The 25,948-nt window shown below is 37.1% G+C and overlaps 1 protein-coding gene across 4 annotated transcripts in view; it reads right to left on the bottom strand.

Moving 5' to 3' along the window:
• The window catches only part of ARHGAP6 (Rho GTPase activating protein 6), a 310,610-nt gene that overhangs the window by 6,201 nt on the left and 278,461 nt on the right, over positions 1 to 25,948 (bottom strand). For all 4 annotated transcript variants that reach the window (XM_083885135.1, XM_083885136.1, XM_083885137.1 and 1 more), the window contains exons 4-10: positions 24,544 to 24,800; positions 19,909 to 20,104; positions 16,849 to 16,904; positions 13,113 to 13,263; positions 11,769 to 11,917; positions 8,550 to 8,729; positions 5,075 to 5,172 (exon numbers count right to left, since the gene is read on the bottom strand). In XM_083885135.1, coding sequence (XP_083741261.1) covers positions 5,075 to 5,172; positions 8,550 to 8,729; positions 11,769 to 11,917; positions 13,113 to 13,263; positions 16,849 to 16,904; positions 19,909 to 20,104; positions 24,544 to 24,800 — 1,087 coding nt within the window. The remainder of the gene's footprint in view (positions 1 to 5,074; positions 5,173 to 8,549; positions 8,730 to 11,768; positions 11,918 to 13,112; positions 13,264 to 16,848; positions 16,905 to 19,908; positions 20,105 to 24,543; positions 24,801 to 25,948) is intronic.

Genomic DNA, 25,948 nt, shown 5'->3' with positions numbered 1-25,948 from the left:
GAACATGCAGAACTACTCTGTAAATAAACAAATTCTTTTCCTGTTGTTCCTCACTAACTTATATTTCTGTTACTCATTTTTCATTTCTCCGCACCCTTGTTTCATAGATCCTTATCTTTTGCTTCTCTTGAGTCAGACACTTCTTTCAGGGACTTCTCGTTAATATCTGTTCTAATTAAATGTGATACAACAGAGGCTCATTCCTGTAAATGTCTGAAAATGGCGAGCCCTTTTCACAGTCAAATCCAAAGACAGCTTGAACATGGTAAGCAGCCAAAACTCATTTCTCACTATGGAACAGTAACCCTCTTTCCAGACAAATAAAATAAAACTGAAGAAAGAAAATAAAGAAAACACACAGCTAGCCACAGCATAGTAAATATTAATACAGAAATAATGACAAAACTTAACAACACTTTCAAGCTGTTGTTTTCTCCCTGGATGATTTACAGACTGCCTGTCCCAAAAAATAAAATATATACAATCAACAGCATGATTATTATGTTATTCAATATTCCTAGTTTTTTTCAGTATGAAAGCAACTATAAAGCGTTGGGAATTAAGTAAATAATTACTCTTCAGTAACTCTCTGACAAAACCATTGCTGGAGTTAAACTGAGGCAAACTCAAAAACCAGAGCTGCCATTTGGCAAAGCTGCTCTGTCACAAGCATCCCAGAGCAGAAGCCTCAATTACATAACTTCTCATCTAAACTTTTTATCTGAACATGAGTCCAACGTAAATTAAGCTACAAACAGACGCACAGTGAAGAACTATAGTTTAAGTATGTATAATTCTATCACAAACCTTTTTTCTCTTTTTTTTTGCCATTTGCTTCTTTCTTTCTGTCCTCCTAAGTCCTAAAAACCCTTGTGCAGTGATATGAGATTTAAGCAATTTCTTGGGATTTTCAGAAGAACTAGAAGAACCTCTTAGGAAAGGGGAAAAATGTTGGTAACTGCAGGTTTCCTATGTCCAAATGTTCTTTCCAGCCTTCTAGACTGAATGTCATCTAAATAGTAAGGTTTATTGCACATAAATCTTTGCAGCATCAAAACCTAACTGTGCTGCACAGGGCAAAGAGAGATTTAAACCAGCACTTAGCCATGGCAAGGTAACACAAGGAACAAGGGAAATGGAAATGGAATAATGTGGGAACATAAACTTGTGCTTCGTGAGACACTGATTTCATGTCTTACCTTGAATGATCTGTTATAGTCTATCTCTTCTCAAGACATAGCTCCTGCTAAAAATTTATCTGAGTGGAAACTTTCAAATCTTTCGAGATATTCAAACATTCAAGTTTCTAAACTGATTTACAGTTTTGGCTGGTAAGTCAATACTATTTTTTATATACATGTATAATATCATTTTCAACATTGTTTAGGCAAAATAGCTTTAAAAATCAAAGGAACTGCTGTGGACTCTGTCAATCTTACTACAAGAAACTATCAAAATGGATTAAATACTTAGAAGCAGAAAATTGAACTCATACGTTTGCAGCTTTACTTCACAAACAAACAAACAAAAAAAACAACTTGCAAGAAGACTTTGGTTTGCTTCTTTACAAATATAGAAGAAATTCTCACAAATCCCTTAAAATTCTAGTTTTGCAGCTGTTTGCTTTCCTGTTTGAGTTCATCAGCAAATGGATGTTTACTACAATTCAAAATTCTTCTTCTCGTGGATAGTGAGATTTTCTACCCACTCACAGGGGAGAAACTAAATTGGAAGACAAACATAAATCCTGTGCAAGATACCCACTTTTCTGTGTGCAGTACATGAGGAAGGGCAGATTATGGTCCCCACAAAGAATAATAGACGATTATGTGCAATCAAATGTGAGGAATGGGAAGGAAGTAAAGTATTTTCCAGTGGTTATAAATATGTTAAGTAAAAGATTTTGAAAGTGGCTAAGTACCAATGAAAAGATTTGAAGGCAGCAAAAGGAACCTATGGCACATGAATTTAAAAAACAATTTCAGATTCTGAAACAACAGGCATCTTTCTATGAATTGATGCTGTCCACCAGAGGCCATTTGCATGGGAGAAATGGAAATATGTTAATCACAATAATTACTTCTACTGAGGATATTCCTACTTTTCTACTACCATCAAGGTTATCAAAACAGGAAAACCCTTTCTGTTTCTGGAAGAAACCCTTTTCTGTTATAACTTAAAGCTGCTCAGTAGGAAAACAATTTCTCCTTCAAGAGGCAAATCATATGGAGTGTGATTGTTTGGCAGCACACATTACTAATTTCCACACATATCTGAGTAACACAGGTGCTACCAACAAAGCAGATTACTGTGGGATTATGATGTGGTTGCTACTGTAACAGGGTAGAGGACTCAACATTTCAAGGAGCCTCTGCAGCTTTAAAAACTGCATTTACACATACTGTATAGCCTGTTGTATGGCTTCTTTGTGTCACGGATCAGGATGGATTAAAACTCATTATTATAATCCAGAAACATCCAAAAATGCTGTAACTCTGAAACTTATTTACTCTGAAAGGACTACTAACCATGTAAAGCAATAAATAACCATAAGAAATAGATTTTATTTTTTGTTAGTTTAAAGATGCTTCATCTTACAGCTGTAAACTCAAATTCCATTGTCATTGAGCCAACATACAAAAAATTGGGAAGTCACCCACAAAAGCACACTTCACAATTGCTGCCCATTTTTTAATTAGCACTTTACCATGAACAACTTCCACGAATTCCCTGACACACTGTTCACAATGCTCAGCTCTTAAGGGAACTGAAAGATGAGGAACATCTGATTTGTCCTCCTCTAGGGAGGAAAAGAGATTGTGTTTTCTCTGTTAGATCAGAGCCAAGAAAGCATTTATAATGACAGCAAGAGCAGAAATGTGAGAATTGCAGAACAGGACCTTCAAAGCAATTAATGTGACATTAAACTCTTGAAGAAGTTGATTCTATACTCTGTACAGTCAACTAGCTCTTCTGATGAAGACTGTGTCAAGAACATATGAAGTTTTTTGCTCCATGGATCCACATTTGTATTTTGAGTATGTGACCAGGCAATTTCCAAGAGCAATAAGGATGTATTTTGGAGGCTCATTTTTACAAAATCAAGACAATCATCTCCTTGTTGCTTGCTGTCTCACATTTCTTATAGGAAAAATAAGCAACACATTTGTAGCCTCAAAACTGAGATTATGTAGTGAAATACATTAATCTCTTATGAGCAACATACTCTTAGCAATAACACTAAGCAACATTCTCTTTAATTGCCTGGAATATCTTAAGCAAGAAGTTGCAACTACAGTGAAAACATATCTCATTAACATTAAACGTAAATCGTTTATAAGACAGCAGAGTAGAAAAAAAAATGACAGTAATTTTTCCTATCTCAGTGATATTTCATCTGCCGGTTACTGACAACACAATAAATTAGTACTACTGTAGTTATATGCTCTTGTTTGAATTCAGAACAATTTGTGACCAGCTTTTCAGAAAAGACGCATTTTCTCCTGTAGGTGTGCAAGCTGGCTAAAAGTAAGGAAGTTCAAAGAAAAGTCAATTAAGGAAACAGGATCTAACAATTACCTGTTACATCCATAATGATTTGTGACTAACTTATGCACAATTAGTATGTGTAGTCACATGTGAGATTCAATTTGTTGTCCTTTTATCATACAGATGGTGAAATCCAGCATGAAGTTTTTATTAGCTTGAGTTAGAAATACTACAGTCAGTCCAAACTAAGGGCTGAAAGGAAGAAGTCTCTACACACTACCTTATGTCATATGATTTGTAGTGTCTGTCCTAATTGTAGTCTTGGCTTCTGGCAAATGTGAAACAAGTCTAAAAGACAGCTCATGTACCTCTAACTATCCTGCACTTACTGTGATCTAAACAGACGCATGGTTATTTGTCAGTCAGACAAAGTAGCTGAAATTTTTTCACATAAATTACCCCAATTCAGATGATCTGTAATAATTTCATGTGGTTAAGTTAGCAAACTAACAAAATCCTTTACAACTCAATATATTCTGCAGATATTTTTGTTTCCAAATTTTATGGTAAAGAAAGCTTTTTCCTGAAGGTGTTAGTTACACTGTTTCTTGTGTATCATTTCCTTTGAAGCCAGGCACACTATTACATTACCTTCAACTATACAATGTTAAGATGGAGAGAAAAAAAATCATAGCTAACTGACTGAACAAATTCAATTTTGATTATATTCTGAATGCACTAGGCACTTTCCACTAACACAGGAAGACAAAGTCCAATATGTCCCAGAGAGTTTAGAGTCTAGAAACCCTCTTAAAAATTATTTAAAGCAAGTCTGTCAAATATTGTGATTTTTCGGTCTGCCATATTGGGATTTACTAGAATAAAGACAATGACTGTGTGGTCCCATGAGAAAGCCAGGAATATGTTAATCTGAATGTACAGACTCACAGCATTAAGGCACAAAGGTGCAGGCATATATACACACCATACACAAGGTCAGAATATGTTGTGTGTCATAACTGCTATAGTGACCAGTGTGATTTTTTTTCTCTTCCAATCTTTCAAAAAGCATACAATTAAATAATATCCAAAGTCTCCACAGGGCTGCTGTTGTGGCAGTTGGCTTGTTCACAATGTCCTACGTGTACAGGATAGGAAAAGAATGACAGAGTGGTCAAGCGGCTTGCTGTGACGGTGTTAAGGCACTCTAGGGTGTGCTTCAAGGATAGTGGAATACATGCTTCCTGTTACTGAAGACTACAATAAACCCAAGACATGAACCAGCAGATGACTAAAATACATCCTGTCAGATAATAGTGCACTGAATATTTTTATGTACATGTCATTCTGTTCTCTGCAGCAGAACACAATCTTTCCTCTGAATCAGGGAAACAAGTTTTGTCTTTAGAAAATGCTGTACAAGAGTCATAATTTCTTTGGCAGAGTCTGTGTAAGAGGGAGGATATTTCTACTCCACTGTAGACAGTGCAGAAGAGCTGTGGAAAACTAGAACCTTTTGGACACTTCCAGTTGGAGATAAAAATTCCCAGCAGAAAAAGGGATGATGAAAAAACAGATTACTCACGATGACTGGGAAGCTTTCCTCCTCAGCAAATAGTCTACAACATCTGGGTCAGTCTCTAATAAGCTAATAAGCACTTCGTTCTGTAAATCAGGAGAAACCTATGAACACATAAAAAAATACTTAGTTGGAGGTTAATATCCTTTCACATACATTAATTTTGGGGCTATGCTTAATCTAAATGACCAAGTACAAGTACGTTTACAAAGAGTATATAAAATATTCAGAAGCTTGCATTTAAAAGAGGAATTTCATGTAACAACATATGCAGTAGGACTGAAGATCACTTTGTACAATGTTCAATGCTGATTACTGTTGAATAACTGGTTGGTATTCAGTTAGTTATTGTATCTGGAAATAACAGTGGGATTACTTATGTATCACAATCTCAAAAGCTCCAGTTTAAGGTCCTCACTTTATGCCACACTTCAAAGACCTGAGGACATTTACAAATCTCCATCTCTGCCTCTCCAGCCACTCTGACCAACAGGGTCAGTCAGAATTTGTGTCACCTTCTTTGGAGTTTGGCCTTCTGATTTACTAACTTGCTCTTTGCACTTTGTATGAATATGAACCTTCAAAACCCTTGACAGCTTTAGATGCTGCAGGATACAGCAACATCTCCTGGGCAGGTAGCAGAAATGGCACCTCAAAACCTGCACAAGTAAACTTTGTACTTCCAACTGCACTATAAATGAGTCTTATCAATCCTCAAGTGAGTTTGTCTGCTTTGACCACATTACTTCAAAACACTGAAACAGATGAAATCATCCAAGAAACTTGAACAGCCCAGGTTCACTCATCACAGATGGAACTCGATGCAAGACAATCTCAGCAAGGGGTCATCAGCTGGGCAATATATGTTTCTGGATGCAATCTGTCAGAGCCTGAATCTCTTGACCTTCAAGTCACACTTCATGGACCATTTGTTCCCTCTGATATTTCCTGGGAAATAGCACATTCCCCAGAGGACTATCTCATTTTAGGAGGTATTTAGGGAATCTAGTTACATAAAAGTTAAAATAAGGAAATAATTAGAAAATAAATGAAGGTTTGAATAATTTAATACAAACTCATCCAAAATATCTATTAATAACTTGTGTAACCACATACTCATTTTTTTTAAATTGTATTCAGTCTCTGAGCTGGAAAAATATGTTACTGATGGTCACTGATAACACTAGTCTTTAAACAATTTTTTAATAGGAATATAATTTTTGGAAACCTGGTGTACTGTAACTTCTCCATTTAGACAGCCTTTCTATGCTCTAGAAGAAACTCCAGGTAAAGTTCCATGGTAAAACAGAATCCACACATTTTTGTCTGAAACTTACTACTCAGCATTAAATCAAGTAACTTGTAAGAAATGACCGAGAGAGTTTTGTCAGAAAAATAAAAATACATCTTGCCATATTAAAAAAAAACCAACCGAAAACCAAAAAACAAAACCCAAAAAACCCTCCAAAAAACCTCAGTCTTTTGTTTCATCAAAACATGTCTGAAAAAGTTCCACCAGAAGTTTGGTTCCAACAGAAAGCTTATATGAAACCCAAACTTAACAGTTCTACTGATTCATAGGACTTTTACCAGAATGAATCTGCAAGTAGATTTGCACTGATGGTCTCCTTGCTAGCTACCTACTGGGTTTGGGGCTTCCTCCTGTGCAGAAATTTTCTTCAGTTTAGTTCAGTAACTTGGCAAGTGTAGAAATGATATGCATGTAATTGTAAACTTACACTTACAGAGAACTACAATATCAGTATCTCAAGAAGATGTCACCATAACTATTACATCTTATAGCTGTAGCTGAATGCTTAAATCCAGATTTTTATTTTTTTTTTTAATGTAGCATAGATGTCAAGTATAAACAGTAAAAACAACTCTGGAAAACAAAAGAAATTTTTTTTCCCACACCTCACTTAACCTCCAGATGAAAGCTGAAGGACTGAAGAGATAAACGAATAAATCCAGAATTAAAAGAGCCCAGATGCATCACATTAGTCTACCCTTAGCCCCATCCTTTCCACAATGGAAGTCAGAATGCATGCCATAAGTATTATGTACTGAGATGTGTCTGTGCTGTAAGAAGTTCTTAAAGAGAAACAACAATAAGAACACTTCAAGTATTGTGAGTATTCTAATTCAAGTATTATCTTAAACTTGATAGTGTCATCTACACTCTGGGCCAGAACACCTTCACCCAAGAGTGCAGTTGTGTCGCCTTCTTCTCCTGATGTGGAAGGAAAAATAGCACCTAGCATTTTCCCCAGCTGTGAAAAGCATTAAAAAGTAAACCACAAAAAGAAAATGATTGCAAGTGTCTCACTGGTACAAGAGTTTAAAAAAAAGGCAGGAAAACCACAAAGAAGTTCATCTGAGGATAAGACAACTAAGGCAGGGCTCATGATTGCTTTCTCATGCTCTAGACCCTACTGGAAACCGATAGACATCTTCCATTTCCAGTACTATGTGGCCATCAGCCCACAGTTCAGGGTTGTTCATCTTCCAACAAGGTCTCCAGCACTCAGCTTTGCTGAAGCACTGAAATTTCCCAGAGCATTCTCTCTTCTTTGGGAACTTATCTCCTCAGTGTAACATACAGTGCCGCTTAGTCTCAGGAGAAAACCACCAAAGTTTTTTCCACTTTTTTCAAGATAACTGGTTTTGTTACAATGTGTATTTTTATGAAAATGAAGACAGAACAATGAAGACCACCACTAGGTCTGACTGGACTCTGCTATGCCAGAGCAGGGCTCCCTCAGACACAAGTCATGCTGAGCTGACCTACAATTTTGTACACAAAAAGAGCAGAAGATAAAGCCACAGAATGAACTGCTCAGGTAACTGCTAGGCATGAGAAATGTGATCTAGCTAAGCCTTGTCTTAAGTAAACAACATGTCCAAGTCCAAGGCCAGCAGCCTTCTTATGAAGAACTTGCTTGCTTCAGCAAGAGAACTGAAGGGAACTCAGGAACTACACAGATTTAGGTTTTATTCATTTTACCCAACTAACCAACTAACAAAGAAAGCTTTGTCCTTCCTCTCCATCCATCCAATGAAAATGGATGAATAGGGTAGGGAAGGCAATTCCTTAAATTAATCAAGGATCTCTTAATCCCTGACTACCAAAACTTCCTGATTACCAAAAGAAAGACAATTTTCAGTCTTGTTCATGCACTGCTCAGTATACAACTGAATGGCCAACCCAATTATTTTCACAGAAAATCTTCTAAACAATATGCCTTTACTTACACAGAAACCATTCTAAGCAAGATACAAGTACACATTTTTAATATTTTTACTTACTTTATATCATTCTCCTTGCTAGAAGATGACTCTTTTTTTACCAATAATAATTGATCCTAATTTAATGCAGCTTCTACGGTTTATTTCATCCCCATCTATTTTAATATCAATAAAGAATTTTCTCATTTATCTTACAAATTTATATGAGTAATATGAAAAAATATCCACCCACCATGAAAAGGGTTTCATAGTTTTCAATCATCTTTTGCACAACAGCTATGATAGCAGTACTCTCTTCAGCTCGAGCTGAGCTCTGAACTGAGAATTCTTTGTCTGTAGATTTCTGCTTGTGCAACAAGTTAGGGCCAAAGATGGTGGCCAGGTTAAGCGATGTCATTTTGTTCCCAGTAATCTAGAAAAGAGAATAAAAATAGGGTGGGGGTCTCACAGGGCCTAATGTATACAGATATGTATATAGACACATCTATGCATACACACCCTTACACATCCACAAACACATACACTCTCTCCCCACCCCCATTTAGTAGATGTTTCATTCATCAAAATTAAAATCTGCTGCTTGTCAATATAAAAAGAGTAGCTTTTAGAAACACCTTGTTTTGAACATCTCTGCAACAAGCACTGTAGATTTTCTGGATATATTTTCAAGTGGATTAGAGGAGTAGAAGGTGGAATTGTTTTCTGCCCTTAATTCCCTGGGAGCTCAACAGTGGCATACTTCTGAACCTCCCTCCGACTTCAGCATCTCGGCACATTACTGTCTCTTAGGACCAAATACTGAAAGCTCCTGCCTTTCTCAAGTGCTATTCATGGTTTGAAACATATACAGTGATACTTTTCCATGTTTAAACTGTTGAGATAATTAAGGAGCAAGGCTCATTGTTTTTATAAGTATTTTCCTGTATTTCTAGAACATGCCAAATGCTTACTTTTTAGATGGCTTTTTTTCAGTTTGTTGCGGTTTTTTACTACTTTTATAAAACTGTGCTCAAGGAAGCAACAGTAACCTGAATTTTAAGAAAGTAAAAGCGTAGGAATACATACTAGACTAGACAGGAATTATCTGAAAAATATGTCATATACATTATTACATCAAAAATTTCATTGCCGTATTTGTGATTAAACTACTATTTTCCCTCTTCTACTCTTTCAGCAAAGCAAAAAGTAGAGGTCATTTGAATTAATAATCTTCAAAAAGGATATAAAGAGACATCAAAAAGAGGTAGTAAAAACAGAATTTTAAGAAGTGAGTTGTACAAAACATGATTTTGAAGCGGTATTTTTAAATTTTTTTTGTAGTTGATCATTCACCAAATACTCTAGTCAAACTTTAAACTGCACTGACTACACCTGGTTTATTTTTAAAATAACTCAACTAGACAGCACAGAAATGACAGCAAAAAGCTTGTCTTTTTATTGGTAGGAGCAGTGTGTGATGTTGGAAAGACATCTGTACTAAGGAGGTGCATGGGCAGTCACAGCAAACATGTCTGCTCTTTGTTTAGAGGTTCATCCCAGCACGACTGTGAGAACAGCACACCCCTATTTGCACACCACCAAGCACCCAGCTGGCTCTCAGGTGACCTGCTTTTTAAACTCTGTCTGAGTTTTGAGCCACCAGAGATGCACAGGCACACGGTGCCCCAAGTGTGCCCGGATCTGCATGTGCAGGCTGTTTGTACAAACAGGGAGGGAGCCCTTCCTTAAGGGCAGCCTCAGGGTGTCCTTAAAAAAATGCTCTAAACATTTCCACTGAAATTAAATGAATGAGTAAATTTAATAAAGTTAGTCATCCATCTTCATCTTTGAGAGAAGGGTTGTTGAAAGAAATCAAGAAGAGGGTCTATGTGCCAAATCTTGGCTGTTTTCCTTCCACTGACAGCAAACAGTCTGATAAAACACTTTCTCTTGTCCTGTATGCTTTTATTCACTTAATTCTTCATAAATAGCTTAAATAATTGTGAGCAGAATACTGTATTATCTATAAAAGGTATCCAGTTGCACATAATATTCCTGATGCTTACAATACTGTCAAGACAGCTTACATAAATTTGCCTTGCCAAAATACCTGTGCCAAAGCTGATGTACAATGGTTGAGCCAAATCAACTCTTAAGCAGCATCCCCTAGAGCCCTGCAATAAGATCCTCTTGGGTACATTCCTGAACCAACAGAGAATTCTTTGCAGGACCAGGGGGACCATGACCTCAGCTGGTTTATACATGATTTTAAGTACAGTACAACTGTTACAGGCTGCTCTTCCTAAATGCTTTCCATCACAGTGATACAGTTTTTTCTCAACCTCTTGCTGAGAACATAAATAATAGCATTTATAGTGGATTTAAAAGTTAAATAGGCCTTGAAGTCACATACATCACTGGAAGTTGAGACTTGTGAAGATAGAATTAACTAGGAGTTAGGATTTGAGGCAGAAATTTGGCAAAAATCATTCTCAAAGTGCTAATTGTTAAAATAGAACAACTGCAAAAGGCACACAAATTTGACAAAATCAGCAGGATTTTCCATCTGGAGGACAAAATTCTGGAGGAGTTTCCTAAGAGTCTCAGAAGTAGTCTCTGCTGCAGTTCAGAGGACTGAGAAGTCTTTCCACAAATAAACCAATATATTTTTGTCAAGCCCTGACAGACTATAACCATTTTATTCAGTTAACAGAGTTGCTTCCTTTTGCACAGCAGTTCAAGCACTTCCCTGGCAGGAAACAGGAAGCCTGGATTTTCAGGTCTTCTCAGGTGTGAATGGGCACAGTTGCAGAAATGAGAATGCTCAGGGCTAGAGCTCAGCCCCACGGCTGTGGCATTCTTGTCTCTATGGGGTGAGTGCACATCAAACTCTCCACTGAATTTGGTCCAGACTGCAACAGTTAAGGAGGACAGAAAGAAAACAGGCAAAGATGAACCCTGCCTCCAGCTAGTGCTGAGGTCTGCCAGTTGCAAGGATACAGCTGGAGCTCCTGCCCTCTGTATTTTCACTACCAAGGGCACACAAGGAAGCTAAGAGAACCAAGAAGTGAACTTCTATGTCCAAAAATCATATAAAAAAGCCACAACAGAGAATGAAAAGAAAATGAAAAAGCATATCCTTGCATGCTTGACCTTTTGATTTTTTCCACAGAATACAATGGGATAAAACAAGGGGGAAGGATGGATGATATTGGATGTTCTTGATAGCAAGGTTGCTACACTGAATCTCCCAAAGAAGTAGTAGATTCTTTACTGATTAAGTCATACAAAAATTAAACCTTCATAGCCCTAAGAACATAGTAAACAAATAAAAGCAAAGAAGTGCACACAAAGAGATTAGTAAGTCTCTCCCATCTTTCAGGGATATGCCACCACTGTGTTTGTTTCAAGGCTTCAGAGGTCTCTTTTCAGACCACGAATTAGCCAAAGGACACAAGTGGCCAGGACCTACCTCTTGGCCATCCTTGTCTCTGGTGTCTTCAGCGTGGCCAGCTACTGTGGAGAGGAACTGCAGCAGCCGGTGAAGGGTATCGCAGTTACAAGGAGGTAGAAGATAAATGAGAAGCTGTAAGGTGCTGAGCTGCTCATCTGGCTCTAATACTAAGAGGGGAAAAAATATGTTCTAAGAAAATCACTCCAACTAACCTAAAAGCAGAACAAATATACTGTTCCCAACCCAAAGGAATAGCTTTGTTTAAGAAGAATTTTCCTCACAGCATCAGAAGAAAAAGGGAAAACTCTAAGGTAACATCAAAACTATAAGAACTACTGCTATAGGATTTTTGCCTTAGTTGGTCAACATTTTGCTCACAAGTTCATATGCTTTACACTCCATTACTGTTACTAGACTCAAATATTCTGCTTACTTTTCTACTTGCTCCATTCATTCAGGTATAGCTACTGGTATATATCTGTAGCTGTCAAGCATTCCAGTCAGGTTTATGCTTCAGCCATTTTTAATGAGTTTTCTTACAGTTTTTCATCTTGCAGAAGTACCAGGAGATTGGAAAAGCAACCAGAGAAATAAAGGATGTACTGCTATCACTACCACCTGAGCCAACTACCATCTGAATGGTAGCCAGTGACAAAGGTGGGACAGAGGCAGGATCTCAGACATGAGGGCTAGAAAGCATCTGAAGAACACATACCAGGCAGATGCTTAAGTTTGAAATGTCCAACTTTACTTTCTCCTAAATCCCTGAGAGTCTGCACTTGGGTCTTAGGCAACACAATTGGGAGTACTTAATATGATGGCTTTGAGGACCATTAATTATGAAGAAACTTGAATTTTTGAAACCAAGCTGGAACTTTGGTCAGTGCACAGATCCAAAAATTTTAAGACACAAGGATTCAAATGGGAGTCTGTGTGCTGGCACTGCTGGATCAATGACAGGGTCAGGTTTTAATAGACAGCATGAATTCCATATTTATAAATGCAAAAAAAAAAGTGTATCTAATGAAATCCTTCTTGTTCTAGTTTTCTGGATTATACTTATACAGTATAAAAACCAAGAAGATACCTCAGTAAATTTATACTAAAGAATATACTATATTATTTATATTAACATATATTAACATATATTAACATATATTATATTATAGATACTATAATATATTAGAATATATTATATATAGAGAATATACTACATACTTTTTAATGTATTATGCAATATTTGGAGAAAATCAAGGCCAGAGCATTAAAGGAACAGAATAAAAGAAGGCTATTAGTAGAGATCAAAGAATTCAAACAAATTAGCTTTTGAAAATTGATGAATCAAGATGCTGTAGAGCTCACAGAGAGTGTTGATGAAAGGTGTATAAAGTTCTCTGGTGAGAAGTGGGTCGGGCATGTCACGCAGAAATTCCTTTAACAAGGCAGCCACATCATGAATACTGTGCTCTTCATCTAATACAACATCCACACCTCGGTCAAACTCTTCACGTAACTGAAAAAAATTATGAGAGAAAATCACTGTCACTTGTTTCAGTTAATACATCCCAACACAGAAAATCTTTCAAGAAGCAGATTTACTCATTTTCACTTTCAAGACTGAGCATGACTAGTCTTTGGTAAGGTCAAAGACATAACTCATTTCTAATTTCTGCTAATTCCATAATACATAACTTAAGGTTTGTACCAGATTGTAATAAAATACATTTTTTTTCAGCTAATATATGACACTCTTGTATGAAAAGATGTATCCAAGTATAATTTTTTGCAGAAATGCAAGAGAGCAAAGGCAGAAACCAGAGAGAATAAGGAAAATTACAAGACAGGCTCTTATATCACCTTACTGCATTATCCCTGGAACCAGAAAGACTAAAACTGCATTTTGCAACATTTATGATTTTGTAGAAAAACATTATTAGTAAGATCATGTTAATATCCACCAAATTCACATTTCTCTTGTCATTTAAGACTGTATGTAAAGACAGGTAGGAAGCAGACAGGTTCACAAAACTTCACAGCATTCCTTCACACACACCTCATTCTGCCTTCCTAATTTAGTTCTACTCATTAAGTTATCATCATTACAGAGTTCACTAACAGCAAGATAACATCATTACAAGGTATTGTTATTTCTTTCTTCCCTGCTTTGGTCCTCAAACCAATTCTGTATAATTCAAAGGCATCAGACTTCCCAAAGGCAGAAGAAAAACCTCTCCCAAATCAGAGATACCTTATGAAAAGGTAAAAGCCTTTCCTTCTGGGGGGATTTTCCAGCACCACAGGAAGAATAGTTTCCTCAGGATGATAGCTTCACCTTTTGCTCTCTTTGCATTTTGAATACAGTCAAGAGGTTTTAAAACTATTTCCTTAAAAAATTTGTACCTTTGCTAAGATTATGAGGTAACACAATGTCACACCTATCTTCTCAGAGAGTGCTTACAGCTAAATCTTATAAACAAAGAAATCTGAGGTATCAGGTTTCTTCACCAGGAATATTACAAACATACCAAAGAGAGGAAAGAAGCTAAGTCACAAGCAAAGTATATGCCTGTGATAATCTGTGGCAAATCTATCTTTGAGTGTGTTCAGTGTGAAAATCCCTTGTTTTCAGCTGAGATTGTGCTTTCATAATGGGTATGACAGGTATTCATTAAAAAGCACAGCCTCCATTCTAAATTTATTAGGATTAATTTAATATTATTAAAGCTAGTCATTACTAATAATGAATAATTATGATATGAAGACCAGAGTATGTTTTTTATCTAACATTATTTTTTGATTTATGGTCAAAGATTTTCCAGTGCCAACCTGAGGATTTCATTGCCAGCTTAATTCTGCTCTCCAGACTGGTGACAAATGCAGAACATCCCTGTGGAGCACCACAAATTACCTCAATCCAGAAGATTGTTTTTGCATTTAAGTGCCCAAAAACAGCTGAGGAAACAGATTAGCACTGCATCAGGAATTCAGGCTTCCCAAATAGCTGGCTAAATCATAAACTGCTGTTACAGTCTTGACTATGGCACTTGTGGTCTGATATCCTGTGAGACCTACAGAGATGTCTTAAGCAGCAAAATAGCACAGAAGCTTTGGTGAGATGTGGTCACATTTCAGGCCCAGGTATCATGGCTGTTAAAACTGTATATTGTACACTTCAAGTTTAACTCTTTCAGACTCCATTCACATTTCAGACTTTTGGAAGATACAGGTAGTGAACTACAGCATCCACCGAATCTTATGATATGAGAGATGAGGATATCTGTGCAGGAACAGGGGATAGGAGAGCAGAGCTCCAGCTATTTCACTCTTCATCCTCAGGGTTGAAGCTTCTACAATGTCACTAGGCCCAGGATCAAAGGTTGCCCACCCCAAACTTGGCAACAATGCTCTGCTGGAGCATCTGTTCTGGGCACAAGATGGTTCCTGGCATCCTGATGAACCAGAACTACCACCTTGAGTCAACATGACCTTAGGAACCTCTGTCTGACACCCCACTGAACGTGAAAGAGGACATTTGCAAGAGATGTACATGTTCTAGATTTTCTCTTCCTGCTCACCAATCAAAAACCCCACTGGCAAATGCATCTACTTACTTATGTAATTACTGCAAAAAAATACAGTGGAAACAGGACATTTTTAAACTGAGGAAGGAAGGAAAACAAAATACACTTACTTTCTACACAAGAAAAACTAATGAACAGCTGCAAAAGCACACCAAAATCTGAAGTGCTGGGTTTGGCTTTCTATGGTTCAGAAAATGAGTGGAATTTTAATTGAATCCAGACTTTCCCATGTGTTCATGTTGACAGCATTTATTACTGTAACTACAAGGGACAAGCTGATGCTTCCTTGTTGTTTAAGGAAAGACATAAGTTTACCTAGTTCAATAAGTTAGTCCATGTAATAAAAAACATAAATACCCAAATCTCTTGATTTCCTCACCTTTTGAAAACAGAATAAAAGAAAAAATGGTGAAAGACACTGATATTCAAAATAAGGCTTGGTTTACAAGTGAATGATTGAAGCTCTCTGCTTTTTCCTCAGATATATGATGCAACTTCAATACTTTATCTAGTTCAGTGTTGATCTGAAAACAGCCTCTGCAGATATTTTTTTAGCTTAGTGTTACACCAGCTACTCAGGAATAGAAACTGGTGGAGAACGAGCTAAAAATTCAGTACGTTATTATACTGTCCTGCCAGCCAAAATCAATTCAGTTTAGCTATTCAAGGTACCTTTCCAGAATGATAAAACATTACACTGCGAAGTTTTTGAAACTTTTTGCAAAGAACTGTAACTTTTGGGATCAGATGCAGTCCAGCTTTCTTTTCCTTTTTTTTCTGTTTGATGTTTTTGGTCTTAACTTCCTGGGAGGGATATTTTCCTTTAACTTTTTATCCCCTCCTTATGCATCATGTCAATTCTCCACTGCTCTAATTCAATATGTATTCCCAGCTTCTGGGAATAACAGTGCAATATCTAGGTATGTACACCTAGGAGCTAACAACCACATTTGACTTTCTCTCTGGATCCTAATTGTACACTCCTTGCTTTTTCATCATTTGGCTAAGACTAAGACTTGGAAGGGTCTGCTCTGACCTTGAAGTCTAGCAGGGGTAAAAGAAAGGTGATATTTAGGAGCAGTGATCTTAGGGTCAAAGAGATTGTTCTGTACTTGCATTATTTTCTCATACCGTGAGTTTTCCAAAAAAGATTTACAGTTTGAGTTTACTTTGGGAGCTTCAGCTGTTTCTGAGATGAAATGAACAGCCAAGATTTTTTTTCCCCTGCAGTGTGACCTTTGGAAAATTTCTTCACCGTAGTTTATTTGGATCTCCAACCCTCTGCTACTTTTACAGAGCAAAACATACAGAGACTGTTAACCTGCTGAGAACCTGAGAAGGATTTCACCAGATGTAAAAGATACTGGAAATGGCCTTTTATGAGTAATCAAAAAAACAGTGAAGTCACTGACCCAGAAAGCCTAAATTTCACCAGATGGGGAAGAAATCACAACAAAAGGAATCAGATTTGTTTGTATCATAGCTGATGAAAGAAAACCATATCCATATCCACTCACCTGTCTTACTCTCTTTTTGGAGCTTCCAACTCTGAATATTCCTACTGTCTGGAGACCTGCAAGTGTAACACATCATAGTACTATTTTATTGTTTAGTTTTTCCTGAAAGTTATATTGAACCAAAGCATTCTGACCTATGTGTGCACTTAAAAGGATTTAAAAAAAAAAAAAAGGCAATATATTTCTCCATAATCTTGTACTTAACACATTGATGTAAGATTCACCTGTGATTAAGAAGCCATCCACTGTGGTTTTTTAGGATCACACTCAATCTGCAAAATGGCATCTCTGTGACATTTCTTGTGATGTCACTTTGGTAGTGCCACTGCTATGTGGAACAAAGGTATGCAGAGACTGAGGCACTGCTCAGGGTTTGCAGGTAACTTCCAGGACTGACATCAAAGGAAGCAGGCAGTAAAACAACTAAATATGTGGGCACTGAACTGTGTCTTTGAATACAGGAGGAAGCTGGTATTTGGGGTAACTCACTGTCTATGAAGTGCCTGTCAAGACAAAGTTGAGAGTCTCTTTCAAAGGTACATAAATAGGGTACTCAGGCAGACTGTGAGAGGAAGAACTTCAACTGGGAGTTGTGTGCAGTCTGTAAGGTAGGAACAGCTATTATATAGAGGGAAGGCTATAAAGAAGCATTGTTGTTGCACTTCTAGGCAAAGTGCAGAAGTGTCATTTAGTCATTTAGACTTGAAATGATCAGGAAATTGGTGTTGCCCACTGTTTCATAAGATCACAGTTCAAACCTTCTTTCTAGCCCTGTAGAAAGCCACTACAAATACAACAAATGATGATATGGTTCTCAAATGGACATATCTTGCAGACTAACAGGACCAGAAAAATTTGAGAGGTGACATGGTCTTTAGCAATAACAATGTGAGTGGAAATTTTAGAGCCTTAAGGACCTGTGAACAGAGTATAATTTTACATAGTTGTACCCTTTTGTAAGAGAGATGAAATTAGAAGCTTGGAAGTTTATAGTCTAACAAGAGCTACTCTGCAGCTCTAATCTCTACTGACATATGGGAGATGTTTAATTACCTTGTGAAACAAATGCCTTTTGACAGCCATTAGGCTACATTTGCTTGCTGGAGATGTGTCACCTTGAGCAGCATTTGGAGTTGCAGATCTTCAGAGAAATTCAGATAGAATTCTGGTTTTTAGATTTTAGTCTCAGCATAACACCTCTTTTTAAGTCTTCACTCTTTGGTTAACAGAAAATTACATTGATGGGCTGTCATTTAGTAAACCCAGGAAGACTGGCAGGGAATCATCTGAGATGGGAGATACACACAGTGGGCAAAACCTGCAGGCTGGTCACCCATTCCTACAAAGACATACAGTGTTTGTTCTACACTGCACATCTAAGCAAAGCCACATCTTTATACCTCTGGGACCTGATCCCAGGGAAAATGGGAAAGGTGAACAAGGACAGGGGTTTCATGTTGAAAAACATAACCATTTTTTGTCATATAATGCTCAAAATTATCCTTTAAAGCATTCATCAGAAACTGCTGCTGATTTGTGGCTGAAAAAGGATTTATGCATACAGGTAAGTATTTTCAGAGTCAGCAACATGATCCAGCATATAGCCTGGAATGATGTTGCTACAGTGTCCATCTTCTACCATCTTTAAATTTCTCTCAGTTCCAATGACTGTCTTGTGGACAGCAGATTAAATCAGATTATTGCATTGTGGTACATTATAGTTTACTCTTAAACAGTGCACAATAAACCATCATAAACTTACTTTAAAAGAAAACTTCAATGTAAAGCAAATATTTTTGTAAAGAGCATCACACAGAAAAAACTTTGTTACAACAGTATGTTAAGAAGATTTAAAAAAATTTCACAGATGATCAGGTGTCATAAAATCACACTATCCAAATGATACTCAGCTGGATAGCTTTTTTGGCTGACTCAGATACTTTTATGTTCTCCAAACTCAGCTACCTTTGCTTAAAGGGATGGAAGTCATTAATCTCAAACTTAATCATCCCATGCTTGCCTGTCAGCCATGGTATCTAATATCTGTAAAAGACTAACAGTGACTATCTCTTGAAATGTTCCTTGATACATTTGTAAGGAAGATAGTTTTCAGTTATGAATTGTGAAAGCTCAGCATTGTTTTAATTGCAGTCCTTCATCTAAAAAAGCCTTTCCTTCAGAGCTAGTAAATGATTTCTTGCTGGTGAGTTATCACCAAATACATCATTCACTGTTACAATCACGATTATTTTCTGGTTTGTTGATTATTTGGCCAAGTTATCTTGCTGTAGCCAAGTTATTCAATTATCATTAAAAAACTTTACAAGGCAGAGATACATTGGCAGAGATGGTGAGCAGATACCTAGATTGACTATTGTCTCTGCATAGGTGTGTGAGTCTTGTGTCTGGACAATCATGAGCACATAAGAAAAATACTGGCAGAAGTCTGTAATTTCCTTTGGAGAGAGCAGGCCTGAGCCTGAGGCTGGTCAGGAGGAACCAAGCCAGAGAGTATTCAGCATTCAAGCCTTGCAGTGAACAGGCTTCTTGGAGCTCAATATATATTTAGCATGGAATTCTTTCTTATCCTGTGCCCTCATCTTCAAATATCAAAAGTCTTGTACTACAGTACAAACAGTACATCTCACACCTTAAGATCCACTGGTTGTGAAGAATGACTCCAGACTGACTGGCACATTTCAGACTTTTTATTCTGAAGGTACAGGTAAACCTGTGGGGTGTGAAGAGCCGTTTCTGCAGAGATGAGCACCCCAGTACAAGCTGAGTGACCTCCAAGAAAAGCCTCTATCCCGGTGCTCTATGGGCCAGTTTACAAACTTGTAGCATAGATCTTTAATTTGGGAAGTTATCACGTATGTTATCATGTACAAATTACTTGTGAGACAGTATTTTTAGCAAGAGGCAAAACAGGAGGGAAAATGTCTAGCTTTCAAGGATGTCCTTACAAATGGAAGCATATACTAACTTCTCAAAATAGGAATTTATTTATATTATAGTAAAAATACATCTGCCACTCCTGGGAAAACAAAATATTCTTACCATGCTTTTCCAAGTGCTGGCAGCAGCTATCTACAAGGCGGGGAACCTGCCTGTAAATAGGGTTCAGGCTTAGTTTCTTGTCTCTTGCCTTTTCTTTCTTGCTCTGGGCTTCTGCTGGCAAAGAGAGCTGGAGAGCCTCCAACAATCTTGAGTGATTGTCATCAAGATCTGTAATAGAGTCCACAGACATCGCACCCTGTAAAATACACACACATCAGTGATCAGTAGGGCTGGGGCAGACTCAGCATCACAGGATGTCAAACAAAGACTTTTGCTTACCTGCATTTTAAACAAACTAATATAAAAACACAATTTGCCACAACATTTTCATAAATTAACAAAGTTATAATGCCACTGTAATGGATAGGAAAAATTGCTATGGTATCAATGTTATTCTTATCCTGTTATAAGGAATACAAATTAAAATACTGAAAAACCAAAATGCTCTCCACTCATTCACTCCATCTTTTTTTGTTGTAAGTCTGCACATACTGCAGGGCAAAGATGAATCACGGTCTGTGGGTGCACCTCAACATTACCATATCCATGTGCATGGAGACATACAGATATTTTTAAATCTTACAGCCTACTTCTTCTGTAGCTTGGATCATTGTAACAGTGAAACTTATGCAAAAATATTTACAACCATATACAGTTAACAGTTAATATCACAAATACATACAGTTGTGTAGTTTGAAATAATCCCACTCTACCACAGAATAAAGATACACCAGAGAAGTTTAGGAGTAATATTTTTTAAATAATTCTACTACACATATCTTAATATTTTAAAATCATTAAAATTCCAATGAAAGCTTTGAAAGTCAGGCTTGGATTACAGCAAGCTGCAGAAGTTCAAACAGTCTGTAAAGGATAAAGCAGCACAAGCAGCAGGAGGTTTATGGCATGTTTCAATTTTCACACTCGAAAAACAAGACTTCTTTTTCAAAGCATAAGGTTACTGCCACTTCAAAATTACCATTTCTCTCAATTTCTATTAAACTTATGAGGCGAAACCATTCTAGGTTACATGTAGTCTTACAATAATAATAAAACACAAAGAAAAAATTCAGGTTTTATTCCTAATAAAAATATCTGTTGTAAATTATTTTCTTTCTGAAACAAAGCATAAATTTTACCATAACTTAAAATGTACTGTACAGGGATGCAGCACGTAAGAAATAATAAAGAAAATGTAAATTCTTACCCTAACCTTTTCTGACAACTATAGTTTGTTAAAAGCACTAAAAGCACACTGTTCTGTTGGCAGGTAATTTATAGACTGCTAGCCAGAGCTCTATGTCTATTACATCAGAACTGTATAATTGCTTACAAGGGAATTTCAAGATCTAGAAGTATTTTGTTCCATCAGTCTAGCCAACTGAACTGTATGAAGATTTTCAGCTCATAGGTAAAACTCACATAAAGTCCACTGAGATTTCAAACTCATTGATAAATTTCTACTTCATAATACCTTAAAAAAAAAAAATAACAACCAAAAATCAAAACCATTTAACTTTTCAGGTATAGCTCTGTTTCTCGTAATTCATGGTAGATGTATAAATGAAGTACAGTGAAGTTTTTATTTATTTTTTTTACCCACATTACTATAAACAATTACTAGATCCTTTAGAATGCAACTTTTGACCTTTATTTCTGATGTCTCTCAAAAGTACATCTGCTTGATTCCTTTTACCATTTCCTGCCAACAGGAAACAAAAACACAAACAAAAAACCCATCCAAGCCAAACAAGAACCTCTGGCTATGATCCATGTGTGTAAAATTCCAACTGAATGATATTCTGATTTTATTTAAGAGCTTGGCATTCCAAACATCAAATGAATCAATTGACACTGAAAATCCTAACCCCACCCTCACCACTGCAGCCCCTGTGCAATAGATGTCTGCTTTTATACCCTGCCTTTACTGGTCCTTTCTGTCTGCAAAGCATCCTCACCTCATGAATCATTATCAGTCACTTAAATTGGATTCAGATCCCTAAAATAGATGCAAATACTGTCAGTTCAACGTGGTCCTTGGGCATTTTATCAAAGTTGTGGATTAGCCAGCACACTGAGCTGGCTTTAGGAAGCGTGACCTTGAGTTCAGTAACTCAAGTCTCTGCTTGGCAATACCAAGTCCAGGTCAGCTCTGATTTTACAAAGTGCACAGGAAAACATTACCAACACACTCCAAGGTTCCAGCTCAGCCAGACCTATTAGTCTGGGCTCAGACAGACCTACCTGACTGCTGAGGAACAGTGCAGGAGGAGACTGTGCACACCACTGCCCACTGCTCCAGTCTAGTAACACACAGTGAGATACCTGAACTGTAGTGCCAGCAACTAAAGAAAATCAACTTCCATCTACCAGACATTGCCTTTGCACATAATGGATACCAGTACCTGCTCCCCCATGACAAGTTCAAAATCTAAATACACTGGGGAAGTCTCAAATCAAGCACACAGAAATACAAAAAAAAGTGGAATTTAAAGTCTCAACTTCTAACTGCGGGCAAAAACCTTACACAAAAAATGCAGCAACAGTGATTTTTGTCAAGCTGTTAGAGGAGAGAGAACCACAGCACTCACACTATGAGCTCTGCAGCCAGCATTACCTTCTACCTCTTACTGAAAGTCTCAGCTGTGTGTCTGAAGACTCACTGAAATACGCAAAAGTGAATGACAGTTGCAAAGAAGTGAATGATGCAAGGATAAACAACCCCTCGAGTTTAAGTTTAAAAGGCCTGCACTCCAGGTATCTGTGCAGCATTTTTGTGATAAATTGGTTGTATCAGTTGAATGCACTAACAAATATTTTTAAAACTTTTTGTAAGCATTTGTCAGTTGAAAACAAACAGTGCAATGGTGCTGAAGAGATAAAAGATAACTGCAGGCTTCCTTACCATCCCCTAAATAAGATCAGGGCAGAAGAGTAAGTGCACTGATAAACAGAATGATAAAGACACAAGATATGGGACATGAGTTGATATTAATGTTAAATAATTGTCAATTCTTCAAATTCATTAACTAAGTTCATTCCCTAGAGAAAATACCAGCTCCCTCATGTCATACTGCCCACCTTACCACTAAGTCTACTCTCTGTAGGTGAACCATGTCCTTCTGCATCCTCATGGCTATGGACTAAAAGCTCTAATTCTGCACTCTGAAAGCTGCAATGCCAGTATCGACAAAAAAAAAAAAAAAAAAAAACAACAAACAAAAACACAAAAACCAAAAAACCAACCCCTAAAACCAATCAACTATCCAAACAAACGAAACAAGCAAAACCCTCCCTCAGCTTCTAGGAACTTGGTCCTGATGGATCTCTATGGATGTACCAAAAGGTCCATGTTCTTCTGCTTGCTCACTGGTCAAATGCATGTCAGAAATCTTACCACACTTCATGAAAAGAACAGATGACTCACCTCTGGACACATGAGTCATCTTTCTCTTCTATGAAAAAAAAGGTTCTGAAGCCAATGAGTACCTACAGTGAACATCTATTTTTTTGTCACTGACTGCCAAATACTGAAAGAAGTTAATGAGTTTCCCTTTACACTTCGTCGAGTTGATTTGCATTTTGTGTGAGCACAAATCCCTGTTCATATAGTTTGCACAGACCAAAAGATGTGCATTAATGCACATACAAGACTGAAAACATCATGGTTTCAGTTTTGCAGACAGAATATTTCAAGCTTCAGCTGGCAGCTAGACAAACAAAGAGCCCCATGACGTGCCTTCTGCCTTCTCTCAATTTGTAATCTACTCCAGGTCTACCCCTCATAAACCCTGGTTTGAAGAGCCCAAAAGAGAATTTTTATGAAGGAGGTTTAATCCTAATGATGACAGAAGGTGAGAATCTTAAGAAAATACTTTCTTTTCCAGAGTGTGTTCTTGTACCTCAGATTTCTTAAAGGGGTTTTATTCAAAGTTTTAACTGTAGAACTGGAAAATTCAGAGCATAAAAATTACTTACAAGGAACAGATTTATGCTAAGAAATAATTTTACATGTGGATTAATATTCAACCCAAACCCAACACTCTGTGTTTCGCTGTCAAAGGCATCTTCATAGCCTGCATGCAGAGACATCATTCAAAGACCCTCGTACAAACCTAGTCTGACAACTCCTTACTTACCATGGAGGATATGATATGGGTTAGACCATGAGGATTTTTATTAACAAAAGGATAGGGATTAATAGTCAGACTTATTATCTTATTATCTAGGTTAGAGCTAGATTAAGATAAGTATAGCTATGAATATCAAACACATAGATTTGACTTTCCATGCTGAAAAAATTGGTTGAAGACAGATGGAATTTGTTAAATCTAAAAGACTTAGACGCAAGGAGGTAGATAAAGGGAGCAAACAGGAAGACTTCTAGATAATCTCTGTGCCTCTTTGTGATCTGTTACAGACTCACAGAGTCTGTATGATCTTTTCACCATCAGCAAAAGAAGATTCCCATTACAGTTAAGAGTTTTCTGATTGTGATAAGGCCAACTTCCACCTGAAAAAAACCCACTATTTGAACAAAAAGTATTCCACAATCCACACACAACAGGTTTTTCCTGGTCCAGCTAGACCCTCTGGACCTACAATCCCACCCCCCACTGTGATGTGTCTACTTACACGCCTCCTTGCTCGTGGCGCTGGCTCAGGTGTGTTGGGAGAAGTGGATTCATTCGGTGTTTCTGAGGTTGAGCTGAGAGATGAGTTACTGCTTGAAAGTTCTTTGTTCTGCCTTTTAGTTCCGAATGGCAAGAGAAAGGCCACAAAATCTGAAACATCTTTTTGCTCTTCTCTCTGAGAGTCTTGCTTGAGCTTGTAGGCCCGGTCATTAGCAATCACTTGAGACAAAGGCATTCCAAAAGCCTGGGGAATAAATTCTGCAACAACAAACCCCTAATAGTTACCAAACATCTGATATTTATTTAGTACAAAAAGAATTAACTCTTACGGTGTTAAGAAAAACAATATGAAGTCCCTTTAAATACATTGTAATTCCAACAAAATATTGGACTCAATAATAATAACAACAACGGTGCCAGGTAATTGCAGTCCATGGTATCTGAATAATATTTCTAGTCACATAATGCAAGATACACTGCAGAGAATCTTGGAAAATCACTTGAGATCAGATCTAATAAAGATGTTAGCTTCTACCAAAAGTAACTGAAGTTGAGCAGTTTTGGTTACATGTAGACAGTGCAGAGGGGCATCAGAAGCTCTGGTAACCATCCTGAGACTGGGGAGCCTTGCGGGACTGTGTCAAGGCTCTCTCTCAAGTTTCAGATCCCTTCACCAGGCTCCTTTCTCATAAATGCTGTAGGGCACCAGAGTCAAGGGTACGGGCATGTGCGTGGGTTTCACTACAGTTCAGAAGAGTATGAATCTACCTGTGCAGAGAGCTTCAAACCACATTCACCACTCAGTCTTCAAGGATATAGTTTTAAATTTACACAAGAACAATACTGTTTTAAATACTGGTAAGATTAAACCTGTTTAATAGTGGTATATCAGTATAAACTTCCTTTGTAACAGCACAAAAGCATGGACACACGGAAATATGGGAGAACATGTTTGTCTCAAGAAACAGAACATAATCCTATCTCACATCAATATAACTACAATGTAAAAAAACAGCATATATCTCTAGTCTCAAAGTAAATATTTAAATATTTAAAAAATAGAATAATAAATAAAAAATAACGCTTAAATATTTTTTAAAAACAGAAAAATATTTTACAGTCAATCAGTCAGCAACAATGAAATTCTCATCAATAATTTTCAAATCAGATCTATCTGTAATTAGCAGAAACAAAACCACTGAAACACATCTCAAAAAAAAAATGAAAAAAAGAGCTATTGATGCTATTCATCATGGTGAAAATGAATGCAACTTCTACCGGATTCCAGCTTCAGATCTGCTCATATCAGGAATAAAAAGCCCCTGAGATTAAAACCAAATTTCTATAAGCATCAAAAAAGGAATTATATAAAAAAATATATACAGAAAAACTCTTATATACTGTAC

This window comes from Zosterops lateralis, assembly GCF_965231275.1.
Source record: "Zosterops lateralis genome assembly, chromosome: 2".
NCBI lineage: Eukaryota > Metazoa > Chordata > Aves > Passeriformes > Zosteropidae > Zosterops > Zosterops lateralis.
Note: the sequence above shows the minus strand (reverse complement) of the source record. Positions and strands in the feature narration are given on the sequence as shown.